At 42.6% G+C, this 15,062-nt stretch overlaps 1 protein-coding gene across 3 annotated transcripts in view; it reads left to right on the plus strand.

The window, feature by feature from the left end:
- The window catches only part of LOC102809162 (fumarylacetoacetase-like), a 73,028-nt gene that overhangs the window by 37,459 nt on the left and 20,507 nt on the right, over positions 1-15,062 (plus strand). For all 3 annotated transcript variants that reach the window (XM_085506320.1, XM_085506322.1, XM_085506321.1), the window contains exon 8: positions 396-526. In XM_085506320.1, the coding sequence (XP_085362446.1) occupies positions 396-526 (131 nt within the window). The remainder of the gene's footprint in view (positions 1-395; positions 527-15,062) is intronic.

A 15,062-nucleotide genomic window follows, 5' to 3' on the forward strand; every position in this document is an offset into this window, starting at 1 on the left:
ATGTACGCTATAATGTAGGATTTGGACATCACCAGTAGTGTGTAGAGTCATTTGGTTTTATATACATCCATAATATTTACCTAAATTGCATAATGAAACTTGTTACATATGTGCCCCGGAACAATACAAAGACCTAATTCATTTGGGATTGTAATTGTAGTCTATGCATAATAATTAGCCAATTTTCTATGTCTATCTCAAAAAACAATTATTGCTTTTCAATAAGACTTACTGTATACGTTAAGTGCCTGGGAACAATGCTAAAAACCTGATTAGTTTTAGATTGAAAGATTGTTTGAAAGGCTAATCTTAAATTTTGAATTAATTTTTAATATGCCTCCTCTACTCTCACCACACAGAAGTTCTTCCTAAGCTTTCTTTGAATTCTATTGTAGCTCGTGATATACAAAAGTGGGAATACGTTCCGCTAGGTCCTTTTTTGGGTAAAAGTTTTGGTACTACAGTGTCACAGTGGGTTGTTACTATGGATGCATTGACTCCTTTTATTGTACCCAACATTGTACAGGTAAGTGCTCGCAAAATATTCAATGTGTTCTCAAATGTGTTTCCCAGGTGAGCCTTGGCTGACTGTATGCATACTGGTTTCTCATATGAGCCATGGCTGATTTCATGCATATTGGTTTCTCAGTTGAGCCTTGGCTGATTTCATGCATACTGGTTTCTCAGGTGAGCCTTGGCTGATTTCATGCATACTGGTTTCCCAGGTGAGCCTTGGCTGGTTTCATGCATACTGGTTTTCTCAGGTGAGCCTTGGCTGATTTCATGCATACTGGTTTCTCAGGTGAGCCTTGGCTGATTTCATGCATACTGGTTTCTCAGGTGAGCCTTGGCTGATTTCATGCATACTGGTTTCTCAGGTGAGCCATGGCTGATTTCATGCATACTGGTTTCTCAGGTGAGCCTTGGCTGATTTCATGCATACTGGTTTCTCAGGTGAGCCTTGGCTGATTTCATGCATACTGGTTTCTCAGGTGAGCCTTGGCTGATTTCATGCATACTGGTTTCTCAGGTGAGCCTTGGCTGATTTCATGCATATTGGTTTCTCAGTTGAGCCTTGGCTGATTCCATGCATACTGCTTTCTCAGGTGAGCCTTGGCTGATTTCATGCATACTGGTTTCTCATATGAACCTTCGCTGACTGTATGCATACTGGTTTCTCATATGAGCCATGGCTGATTTCATGCATATTGGTTTCTCAGTTGAGCCTTGGCTGATTTCATGCATACTGGCTTCTCATATGAGCCATGGCTGATTTCATGCATATTGGTTTCTCAGTTGAGCCTTGGCTGATTTCATGCATACTGGTTTCTCAGGTGAGCCTTTGCTGACTTCATGCATATTGGTTTCCCAGGTGAGCCTTGGCTGATTTCATGCATACTGGTTTCTCAGCTGAGCCTTGGCTGATTTCATGCATACTGGTTTCTCAGGTGAGCCTTGGCTGATTTCATGCATACTGGTTTCTCATATGAACCTTGGCTGACTGTATGCATACTGGTTTCTCATATGAGCCATGGCTGATTTCATGCATACTGGTTTCTCAGGTGAGCCTTGGCTGATTTCATGCATACTGGTTTCTCATATGAGCCATGGCTGATTTGTATGCATACTGGTTTCTCGGGTGTGCCTTGGCTGATTTGTATGCATACTGGTTTCTCAGGTGTGCCTTGGCTGATTTCATGGATACTGGTTTCTCAGGTGTGCCTTGGCTGATTTCATGGATACTGGTTTCTCAGGTGTGCCTTGGCTGATTTCATGCATACTGGATTCTCAGGTGAGCCTTGGCTGATTTCATGCATACTGGTTTCTCGAGTGAGCCTTGGCTGATTTCATGCATACTGGTTTCTCAGGTGTGCCTTGGTTGATTTCATGGATACTGGTTTCTCAGGTGTGCCTTTGGCTGATTTCATGGATACTGGTTTCTCAGGTGTGCCATGGCTGATTTCATGCATACTTGTTTCTCTGGTGAGCCTTCGCTGATTTGTATGCATACTGGTTTCTTGGGTGTGCCTTGACTGATTTCATGCATACTGGTTTCTCAGGTGTGCCTTGGTTGATTTCATGGATACTGGTTTCTCAGGTGTGCCTTGGCTGATTTCATGCATACTGGTTTCTCAGGTGTGCCTTGGCTGATTTCATGCATACTGGTTTCTCAGGTGAGCCTTGGCTGATTTCATGCATACTGGTTTCTCAGGTGTGCCTTGGCTGATTTCATGCATACTGGTTTCTCAGGTGAGCCATGGCTGATTTCATGCATACTGGTTTCTCAGGTGAGCCTTGGCTGATTTCATGCATACTGGTTTCTCAGGTGAGCCTTGGCTGATTTCATGCATACTGGTTTCCCAGGAGAGCCTTGGCTGATTTCATGCATACTGGTTTCTCAGGTGAGCCATGGCTGATTCCATGCATACTGGTTTCTCAGGTGAGCCATGGCTGATTTCATGCATACTGGTTTCTCAGGTGAGCCTTGGCTGATTTCATGCATACTGGTTTCTCAGGAGAGCCTTGGCTGATTTCATGCATACTGGTTTCTCAGGTGAGCCATGGCTGATTTCACGCATATCAGTGACTCATGTGAGCCGTGGCTGATTCCATGCATACTGGTTTCCCAGGTGAGCCTTGGCTGATTTCATGCTTACTGGTTTCCCGGGAGAGCCTTGGCTGATTTCATGCTTACTGGTTTCTCAGGTGTGCCTTGGCTGATTTCATGCATACTTGTTTCCCAGGTGAACCTTGGCTGATTTCATGCATACTGGTTTCCCAGGTGTGCCTTGGCTGATTTCATGCATACTGGTTTCCCAAGAGATTCTTGGCTGATTTCATGCATACTGGTTTCTCAGTTGAGCCTTGGCTGATTTCATGCATACTGGTTTCTCAGGTGAGCCTTGGCTGATTTCATGCATACTGGTTTCTCAGGTGAGCCTTGGCTGATTTCATGCATATTGGTTTCTCAATTGAGCCTTGGCTGATTCCATGCATACTGCTTTCTCAGGTGTGCCTTGGCTGATTTCATGCATACTGGTTTCTCATATGAACCTTTGCTGACTGTATGCATACTGGTTTCTCATATGAGCCATGGCTGATTTCATGCATATTGGTTTCTCAGTTGAGCCTTGGCTGATTTCATGCATACTGGTTTCTCATATGAACCATGGCTGATTTCATGCATACTTGTTTCCCAGGTGAACCTTGGCTGATTTCATGCATACTGGTTTCCCAGGTGTGCCTTGGCTGATTCCATGCATACTGGTTTCTCAGGTTAGCCATGGCTGATTTCATGCATTCTGGTTTCTCAGGTGAGCCTTGGCTGATTTCATGCATACTGGTTTCTCAGGTGAGCCTTGGCTGATTTCATGCATACTGGTTTCTCAGGTGAGCCTTGGCTGATTTCATGCATACTGGTTTCTCAGGTGTGCCTTGGCTAATTTCATGCATACTGGTTTTTCAGGTGTGCCTTGGCTAATTTCATGCATACTGGTTTCTCAGATGTGCCTTGGCTGATTTCATGCATACTGGTTTCTCAGGTGAGCCTTGGCTGATTTCATGCATACTGGTTTCTCAGGTGAGCCTTGGCTGATTTCATGCATACTGGTTTCTCAGGTGAGCCTTGGCTGATTTCATGCATACTGGTTTCTCAGGTGAGCCTTGGCTGATTTCATGCATACTGGTTTCTCAGGTGAGCCTTGGCTGATTCCATGCATACTGCTTTCTCAGGTGAGCCTTGGCTGATTTCATGCATACTGGTTTCTCATATGAACCTTGGCTGACTGTATGCATACTGGTTTCTCATATGAGCCATGGCTGATTTCATGCATATTGGTTTCTCAGTTGAGCCATGGCTGATTTCATGCATACTGGTTTCTCAGGTGAGCCTTGGCTGATTTCATGCATACTGGTTTCTCATATGAGCCATGGCTGATTTCATGCATACTGGTTTCTCAGGTGAGCCTTGGCTGATTTGTATGCATACTGGTTTCTCGGGTGTGCCTTGGCTGATTTCATGCATACTGGTTTCTCAGGTGTGCCTTGGCTGATTTCATGGATACTGGTTTCTCAGGTGTGCCTTGGCTGATTTCATGGATACTGGTTTCTCAGGTGTGCCTTGGCTGATTTCATGCATACTGGTTTCTCGAGTGAGCCTTGGCTGATTTCATGCATACTGGTTTCTCAGGTGTGCCTTGGTTGATTTCATGGATACTGGTTTCTCAGGTGTGCCTTGGCTGATTTCATGGATACTGGTTTCTCAGGTGTGCCTTGGCTGATTTCATGGATACTGGTTTCTCAGGTGTGCCATGGCTGATTTCATGCATACTGGTTTCTCAGATGAGCCTTGGCTGATTTGTATGCATACTGGTTTCTTGAGTGTGCCTTGACTGATTTCATGCATACTGGTTTCTCAGGTGTGCCTTGGTTGATTTCATGGATACTGGTTTCTCAGGTGTGCCTTGGCTGATTTCATGGATACTGGTTTCTCAGGTGTGCCTTGGCTGATTTCATGCATACTGGTTTCTCAGGTGAGCCTTGGCTGATTTCATGCATACTGGTTTCTCGAGTGAGCCTTGGCTGATTTCATGCATACTGGTTTCTCAGGTGTGCCTTGGTTGATTTCATGGATACTGGTTTCTCAGGTGTGCCTTGGCTGATTTTATGGATACTGGTTTCTCAGGTGTGCCTTGGCTGATTTTATGCATACTGGTTTCTCGGGTGTGCCTTGGCTGATTTCATGCGTACTGGTTTCTCAGGTGTGCCTTGGCTAATTTCATGCATACTGGTTTCTCGTGTGTGCCTTGGCTGATTCCATGCATATTGGTTTCTCGGGTGAGCCTTGGCTGATTTCATGCATACAGGTTTCTCGGGTGTGCCTTGGCTGATTTCATGCGTACTGGTTTCTCAGGTATGCCTTGGCTGATTCCATGAATACTGGTTTCTCAGGTGTGCCTTGGCTAATTTCATGCATACTGGTTTTCCAGGTGAGCCTTGGCTGATTTCATGCGTACTGGTTTCTCAGGTATGCCTTGGCTGATTCCATGGATACTTGTTTCTCAGGTGTGCCTTGGCTAATTTCATGCATACTGGTTTCTCAGGTGTGCCTTAGCTGATTTCATGCATACTGGTTTCTCAGGTGTGCCTTGGCTGATTTCATGGATACTGGTTTCCCAGGTTAGCCTTGTCTGATTTAATGCATACTTGTTTCTCAGGTGAGCCATGGCTGATTTCATGCATACTGGTTTCTCAGGTGAGCCTTGGCTGATTTCATGCATACTGGTTTCTCAGGTGTGCCTTGGCTGATTTCATGCATACTGGTTTCTCAGGTGTGCCTTGGCTGATTTCATGCATACTGGTTTTCCAGGAGAGCCTTGGCTGATTTCATGCATACTGGTTTCTCAGGTGAGCCAGGCTGATTCCATGCATACTGGTTTCTCAGGTGAGCCAGGCTGATTCCATGCATACTGGTTTCTCAGGTTAGCCATGGCTGATTTCATGCATTCTGGTTTCTCAGGTGAGCCTTGGCTGATTTCATGCATACTGTTTTCTCAGGAGAGCCTTGGCTGATTTCATGCATACTGGTTTCTCAGGTGAGCCATGGCTGATTTCACGCATACCGGTGACTCATGTGAGCCGTGGCTGATTCCATGCATACTGGTTTCCCAGGTGAGCCATGGCTGATTTCATGCTTACTGGTTTCCCAGGAGAGCCTTGGCTGATTTCATGCTTACTGGTTTCTCAGGTGTGCCTTGGCTGATTTCATGCATACTTGTTTCCCAGGTGAGCCTTGGCTGATTTCATGCATACTGGTTTCTCAGGTGTGCCTTGGTTGATTTCATGGATACTGGTTTCTCAGGTGTGCCTTGGCTGATTTCATGCATACTGGTTTCTCAGGTGAGCCTTGGCTGATTTCATGCATACTGGTTTCTCGAGTGAGCCTTGGCTGATTTCATGCATACTGGTTTCTCAGGTTGCCTTGGTTGATTTCATGGATACTGGTTTCTCAGGTGTGCCTTGGTTGATTTCATGGTGACTGGTTTCTCAGGTATGCCTTGGCTGATTTCATGCATACTGGTTTCTCAGGTGAGCCTTGGCTGATTTCATGCATACTGGTTTCTCGGGTGTGCCTTGGCTGATTTCATGCGTACTGGTTTCTCAGGTGTGCCTTGGCTAATTTCATGCATACTGTTTTCTCAGGTGTCCCTTGGCTGATTTCATGCATACTTGTTTCCCAGGTGAGCCTTGGCTGATTTCATGCATACTGGTTTCCCATGTGAGCCTTGGCTGATTCCATGCATACTGGTTTCTCAGGTGAGCCTTGGCTAATTTCATGCATACTGGTTTCTCATGTGTGCCTTGGCTGATTTCATGCGTACTGGTTTCACAGGTATGCCTTGGCTGATTCCATGAATACTGGTTTCTCAGGTGTGCCTTGGCTAATTTCATGCATACTGGTTTTCCAGGTGAGCCTTGGCTGATTTCATGCGTACTGGTTTCTCATATGAACCTTGGCTGACTGTATGCATACTGGTTTCTCATATGAGCCATGGCTGATTTCATGCATATTGGTTTCTCAGTTGAGCCTTGGCTGATTTCATGCATACTGGTTTCTCAAGTGAGCCTTGGCTGATTTCATGCATACTGGTTTCTCATATGAACCTTTGCTGACTGTATGCATACTGGTTTCTCATATGAGCTATGGCTGATTTCATGCGTACTGGTTTCTCAGGTGAGCCTTGGCTGATTCCATGGATACTTGTTTCTCAGGTGTGCCTTGGCTAATTTCATGCATACTGGTTTCTCAGGTGTGCCTTGGCTAATTTCATGCATACTGGTTTCTCAGATGTGCCTTGGCTAATTTCATGCATACTGGTTTCTCAGATGTGCCTTGACTGATTTCATGCATACTGGTTTCTCAGGTGTGCCTTGGCTGATTTCATGGATACTGGTTTCCCATGTGAGCCTTGGTTGATTTAATGCGTACTGGTTTCCCAGGTGAGCCTTGGCTGATTTCATGCATACTGGTTTCTCAGGTGTGCCTTGGCTGATTTCATGCATACTGGTTTCTCAGGTGTGCCTTGGCTGATTTCATGGATACTGGTTTCCCAGGTGAGCCTTGGCTGATTTAATGCATACTGGTTTCTCAGGTGAGCCATGGCTGCTTTCATGCATACTGGTTTCTCAGGTGAGCCTTGGCTGATTTCATGCATACTGGTTTCTCAGGTGTGCCTTGGCTGATTTCATGCATACTGGTTTCCCAGGAGAGCCTTGGCTGATTTCATGCATACTGGTTTCTCAGGTGAGCCAGGCTGATTCCATGCATACTGGTTTCTCAGGTGAGCCATGGCTGATTTCATGCATACTGGTTTCTCAGGTGAGCCTTGGCTGATTTCATGCATACTGGTTTCTCAGGAGAGCCTTGGCTGATTTCATGCATACTGGTTTCTCATGTGAGCCATGGCTGATTTCACGCATACCGGTGACTCATGTGTGCCGTGGCTGATTCCATGCATACTGGTTTCCCAGGTGAGCCTTGGCTGATTTCATGCTTACTGGTTTCCCAGGAGAGCCTTGGCTGATTTCATGCTTACTGGTTTCTCAGGTGTCCCTTGGCTGATTTCATGCATACTTGTTTCCCAGGTGAGCCTTGGCTGATATCATGCATACTGGTTTCCCATGTGAGCCTTGGCTGATTCCATGCATACTGGTTTCTCAGGTGAGCCATGGCTGATTTCATGCATACTGGTTTCTCAGGTGAGCCTCGGCTGATTTCATGCATACTGGTTTCTCAGGTGAGCCTTGGCTGATTTCATGCATACTGGTTTCTCAGGAGAGCCTTGGCTGATTTCATGCATACTGGTTTCTCAGGTGAGCCATGGCTGATTTCATGCATGCTGGTTTCTCATATGAGCCTTGGCTGATTTCATGCATCCTTGACTGATTTCATATTTTCGTGGTGATTTTTTTTCATTTTTTTTTTCTTTTATTAAACGGTGACTTATACCTATAGGCAGCCATATGACCTTGTTTTTTTATTAAATCCTGTTTTGATTTCAAGAAAAAACGGCTTTTTTAAAAATTAAAAATAATTTACAAGTAACGGAAATCTCTGGAGTGTGCACTTATGCTAAGCCCCTTCTGAGTCGAAACAATAACATTTGTAATTAGCACAATCCCGCAAATAAACATCCTGTGTACGTGTCCGGTCAAATATACTCACTCTTTGCTGATAGTTCATCGCATCGCTTTTCTCTACTATATATTACCACAGCCCCTCCATATAGAGGAACTGTGATATTACTGCTCATTTATTTTGTATTTACCAAGTTTATTTTGAAAAATGGCATGAAAAAAAATTGGAAAAAAGGCGTTCCAATGACAAGCGAAACCTACAAGTTTCTGAATAGCAGAAAGCATATTTTTTACTACGAAACACAGTCCCTCTGCAAAACAAAGTTGGACGAGTCAACAACAGACAAGTCAAATGAAAACCCAAGTGACATTTGCTCCACCACACCAGAGACTAATGACACCACCGTAACCACCCTGAATGATGACGATGATGACACCACCGTAACCACCCTGAATGATGACGATGATGACACCACTACACTGTCACTGGAGGCTGACGACACGACATCAACACACAGAATTAGCATGTCGAAACGAAAAATAACGCCAGCGAAGTCTACAGTATCTGGCAACGCTTGTGGTGAAGCGAATAACACAAGGCTTGTCAACCTGGATATATTGAATGCAAATCTGGCTGACCACTGTAAATGTTCTCGGTGTAAAAAGGGAAAAATATATATCCATGAAGAATCTCATTATGGCTGAGGATCTCACTTTAGTCTCCAGTGCATATGCGGTCTTCCGAACATAACACATGCACGCGAATTGGCTAAGAATACGACAATAGACAAATCAGATCCATTGTGTCATGTGGGACGGCAGACTGACTTTCAAATGAATTTTTTTGAGTGACGCATCAGCGGTTCGTAGACAAAACAGTTACCAGTACATTCATTGCTCTTGGGAATGAAAACTGTTTTGTGCTGGTAATAATTGTATGACAATCGTACTGCAAGTCGACAAAAATAAACTAAACAATACTCTGATTGTAACAAGTTATATAGAGCAAAAACGACGACCTGTAATTCACGACAGTACTGTCGGCAAGCTTGACTGACTTGCTCCCAAGTGGATTCAGTCAGCAAATAGCAGGACGAAGTCCGAAAACGGGGACTTATAATTCGGTCTCCGTCCGTCCATGCGTTCGTCCGGAGTCATATCTCAGAATCCCTTGGACCGATTCTGTTTATTCTTTGCATGTGCCTAGTACTTTATGTGGGACATATGCACATACAGTGGTTTAGCGATTCGATTCAAAATGGCCGACTGGCAGCCATCTTGTTTTTTGAAAATGTTGTATTTTGGACATGCTTTGTCAGTTTTCATTCAAACTTGGTACATAGATTTTACATGTTAGGTTACATGTTCATGACGATTTATTTCGCAATTGGATCAAAGATGGTCGACTGGCAGGCATCTTGTTTTTGTTTTTTTATGCGGTATCTTGGACGTGCTCTGTCAGTTTTCATTCAAATTTGGCACATACATGTACTTTATACATGTTAGGATGCATGTCCATGACAATTTGTTTCAAAATCTGGTCAAGGATGGCCGATTGACAGCCATCTGACTTTTTGGCCTTACTACTATATTTCCACAATTTATGTACCATTTTCATTCGTATTTGGCACATACATCATACATGTTAGGATACATGTCCATGACAATTTGTTTCAAAAAGGATGGCCGATTGACAGCCATCTGACTTTTTGGCCTTACTACTATATTTCCACAATTTATGTACCATTTTCATTCGTATTTGGCACATACATCATACATGTCAGTTTGTTTCATAATCAGGTCAAAGATGGCCGAATAACGGCTGTTTTTATTTTTGACTATTTTACTACTACACGGAACACGTGTTTTGATGTAAATAAACAATCTGTTGTATACGCCACTTGGAACTCAAGTTTCAAGGACACGCTCGCGACAACCCCTCCGCTTTAATATGACGAGCACAAAGAGAACTTAACGGGGACTGTGTCATTTTCAATGACTTGTTTTACTTCAATTACAATTTTCAATTAATATTCAACAACAAAAGTTTCATCGCCGGTATTCAGTAAAAATAAAAAAAGGATAGCTTAACCGAGTACTCGCATTTAATTATGTAGTTCTGCTTTGATGAAATTTTCGCTTGGTTCAGGTGCCGTGGCTTACGAGCAAGTTGCTGGTACATTAACATGGGAGTGCAGACAAGACAGCGTTCACTCTGCCAAGTTTAATGGTCACATAGCATGTTTTGTACATAAACACTTGTTTGTTGTGATATGGTATGACACTCAAAATAGTTTAATAAGCTTGTCAAGTAAATAAGCTTAAAATGATAACGTGATTACACTGTTTATTCAATGGTGGCCATACTTCGTTTTCACGTTGCTTTTTTTCAAATTATCGATTTTTTCATAACTTCATCGACCATGTACCAGACGGGTTGTTTTGAATTTTATAAAACCAACACAATAGCTATCTTAAACATCAAAAAATCACTGAATACGATGCGTTTACCGAAATATCCTCTCGACTGTGCTACTTTCAGCCATTTGAAAAGTAATGTGTCTAAAACCACAAAAATCACGATTACGCGAACAGTTCTTGTCTGATTTCATTGATTTTTGGCTCATCCGGCCTATGCCATGGCGAGGCGTCTGTCGTCCAGAAATTACAAAATCCATGAATAAGGATGCCATTGACTGATTATAGGTTAGCTATTTGTGATATATCTGTATGTTTTTAAGAGAATAAAGTTCATTTAGGCAGTCAATGGGTGCATTCTTTCTTTCTTGATACATTGATTTAAAACCTCCCCCACACGTTTTCTAATGGATTACCCAGAATGCTTAGCGCAATCAGCAGCGCTCTACTTGTGCACATGCGCAGTTAATATTTCTTCCACAATGCATTCGTTATCACGAAATTTAAAATGGTGGATCGTTGCGGTCGCACATGTGGATCTTCTTGCTATCCCAAGAGCAACGCAACTAATTCAACGGAGGAACAAAGCAAGGGCACAACTACAAGCCGTCCTCACACCGATAGAAGAGCTAATCACGCAGTACCCCGATGCCAATGACAAAAACGCCGCGTACCGGGAAATACTCGCACGGAAATTAGCTGTCGACAACCGGCTATCAGCGCTAGTCAACGCGGACCAACAAGTCATCGATCATTACGATGAAGACCACGCCGAATGTACCGAGACTGAGTCATATGAAGTCGAAATACTCGCCCGCTTCGCTCGACTTTCGATGTTTGTCGAAGAATTCCAGACTATTCGATTTCAACAACCAGTCATCCAACAAGCACCCCTCGATCACAACATGGCCGCCCTACAACCGGATCAACAGATTCACAGTCAGTTCGCCCCAATGCACATTCGCCCCAGACCAGTTCGCCCCACAGTCAGTTCGCCCCAAAGTCGGTTCGCCCCAAGTTTACTGGTGTTCGTTTTCGCGGTTATGCGTGCAAGGAAATGTGGTTTTGAAATATTTTAAAAATTATACTAAAGTAAAGCCACATCGAAGGACGCTGATCGCCGCGATTCATGATTGTAGCATATCGCCCGAACCCGTGCTGTGCCGTGTGCTATGATCGCAGACTCGTTTGACCTATTAGTCCGTATGACACTCTCCGACCCGATAGATTTTATAATTGGCGTTCACAGGTCAAAGCAGCCAGCAATCTGTCCGTTCAGGCTTCGATGAGATCCGTAAACTGGACGAGCTTTGAATAGTTTATCGAAAGGTCGAATCGATCTTCAACGAACCGTTTCTCAAACATCGCCATCTTGGATTATTCTATTGAGCAATAGGGGTTGTGTCGGCTTGGCTAGTATATTATATCTGAAACCAGTGAGCTTCATGATGTTCCTATCAAACAGTGCTTTTACGTTCATTTATTATGTTTTCTTTCTTGCAGGTGACGTGTATGTACAATAATATCGTAACACGTAAACCAGAATCAATCATTGAGTTGTTGCGTGTCTTGGTTTTGTGTGTGTGGTGGGGTGTTTTTTTGTTTTGTTTTTTGGGTGTGTGGGGAGGGGGGGCAACAACCGGATTGCTAACTTTATTGGTTGTTCGAAAGTACGAGAATACATAACATCAAAGTTCTTAAGTGTACGATAATGTAACGATTATAAAATACATAACATTGGTTCATTCATGTTTGTAAGGCAAGCCAGGGGAGATAAGTCAATCGAAAAAGGGGCAAAAAATCGCTATCACAGCGCATGGCAAAAAAAGGCAAAGTATCGCTATCACGACGCATATGGCACGACACCGGTTCGACTCTTCGGGCGATATGCTACAATCGCGGCGATCAGCCTCCTTCGATGTGGTTTTTACTTAAGTATAATTTTTAAAATATTTCAAAACCACATTTCCTTGCACGCATAACCGCGAAAACGAACACCAGTAAACTTGGGGCGAACTGGTCTGGGGCGAATGTGCATTGGGGCGAACTGACTGACCACCGATCAACAAACCCACTACAAGTCGGTTCGTCTTCCGCATTTAGAAATACCCACTTTTCACGGCGATTTACTCTCTTGGGCCGAATTCATTGACAATTTCAAAGCCGCTGTCCACAACGACCCTCGTATATCCGATATCCAAAAATTCACGTACCTCAGAAACTACGTAGATGGTGAAGCCAAACGATTGATCAACGGATTTCCAACCACCGCCGAGAACTACAAACTCGCATTCGACCTGTTACACGATAGATATGGTCAACCTCGAGGAATCATCAATGCACATATGAAATCTCTATGGTCCCAACCACCACCGGATTACAATGCAACAAGTTTACGAGAATTTCATGACGCATTAGAAACAACAGTACGAGCTTTGAAATCCCGATGTTGTCAAAACTACCGCTTAATTTTCAACAACTGATACGTTCGAACGGTAACAAGGACTGGACATTAGCCACGCTAAGTAAATGCATGCTTCAAGAAATACGTGTTCTCAACGTCGGACATGAAAACAATATTCTTAACCCGGACACGTACCCATCATCAGTCGCCGCGTTCAACATGGTGGCGCAAGCCATTCAAAACAACCGCCATGAAATATCCGCGTTTCACGGTTCAACTCAACACAGCCCTTCAAACCCACCAGCGACGACCGCCAACCATGGATCAATTTCACCGCCTCCCACAACTCAGCACTACAGTAAATCTGCAACTCGATCAGCGAAATCACGATTTATTCCGCAACCCTGCAGCTACTGTAAAAGCCGGCATTCGTCGAACGATTGCCAAACCTTAAGTACACGTGAATCCCGCTTAGACATTGTCAGACGTAATAAACTGTTTTAATTGTTTAGGCAAACACGGTGTAAAACAGTGCCGTTCACGCTTCACCTGTAGAAAATGTAAAGGTGATCATCATACGTCCATACATCCGGACACTGTCGATTCAATTCAATCTGTCACCTTTGCTGTTGCTCCACCATCTTGTTGTCTCTTGGTGTCCGAAATAAATCTATCAAATGACTAACTGATTCTCTCATTAAAAGGTGTTGTTGTTGTTATCCATCGATATTATTGTCGGTTATATGAAATGCAATTTTAGTTGATTAAAACAAAAACATTAGATTGAAAGTTTGTTTTTACACCAAAATGTTTTTGGTTTAATTTTTTTAGCTCCGCTGTCGACTTTGTCGAGCGAAGCTTATCATATGAGTGATTGTCCGTCTCCGTCGTCGTCGTCTGTGTCAATGTTTTACTTTTTCGACTTCTTCTTGAAAACTACAAGCCTGAATGCTTTGATACTTGGTGTATATGTACCTTGGGTAGACCTCTCTTAGGTTTATTCATTTCATGATCATATCTTCAATTCTCTAATTTTGGTGAATATTTTTGTCATTTTTGGTAAAAAGTGATATTTTCGACTTCTTGTTAAAAAACGCAAGTGCAATTACTTTGATATTACATATATAGGTACTACATGTGTACCTCTCTCAGATTTGTTCATTTTGTAATGATATCTTTAATTCTCTAATTTTGGTGAATATTTTTGGTAAAAAGTGATATTTTCAACTTCTTGTTAAAAACCGCAAGTCCAATTGCTTTGATATTACATACATAGGTACTACATGTGGACCTCTCTCAGATTTGTTCATTTTGTAATGATATCTTTAATTTTGGTGAATATTTTTGGTAAAAAGTGAGATTTTTCGACTTCTTGTTAAAAACCGCAAGTCTGATTGCTTTTATATTACATATATAGGTATTACATGTGGACCTTGTTAATTTCGTGGTGATATCTTCATTTACTTAATTTTGATGATTATTTTTGTCATTTTTGGTGAAAAGTGATATTTTTGAATTCTTGTTGAAAACAGCAAGGTCCTTTGCTTTGATACTATACATATTGTTCATTTTCTAATGATATCTTCAGTTCTTTAATTGAAATGTGCATTGCTAACAGCGGAACTATCTCAGCCGACAGGCTGCTTGTTTAAAGATAATATCCTATTGTATGACGTTACAAAAATAAAAGTTTTTTTTTGTTTTTCTAAGTAGTGCTATGCTTGTTAATCAGACTATTATTATGCAATGTTACAATAACATAGTGAATAAACTATGCACAGACTTGCGGAGATCCATTAAAAAAACAACCTTGCCCTATCTTTTGGGGGCCCGTTACTGAAAACACAAGATTTTTTTTTGTCTAAGCATTGTTAATGATGAGTGATACGGAGCGATTTTAAATTCAGCGTTTACGATTTTTGTCTGATTTGTTCATTTTATGTTATTTTCGACTTTTTCTTGTAACACAATCACTTTGTTTGTATACCTTGCATAGATTTTGTTAGATTTGTTCATTTAGTTCTATTTACATTTATCCACTGTAAGAGTCATTCAATAACCTTTTCAATAATCATGATGACATCACCAAGCTCTATGGAGACAG

The sequence above is a fragment of the Saccoglossus kowalevskii genome, chromosome 12 (assembly GCF_978046115.1).
Source record: "Saccoglossus kowalevskii chromosome 12, keSacKowa6.1, whole genome shotgun sequence".
Taxonomy (NCBI): domain Eukaryota; kingdom Metazoa; phylum Hemichordata; class Enteropneusta; family Harrimaniidae; genus Saccoglossus; species Saccoglossus kowalevskii.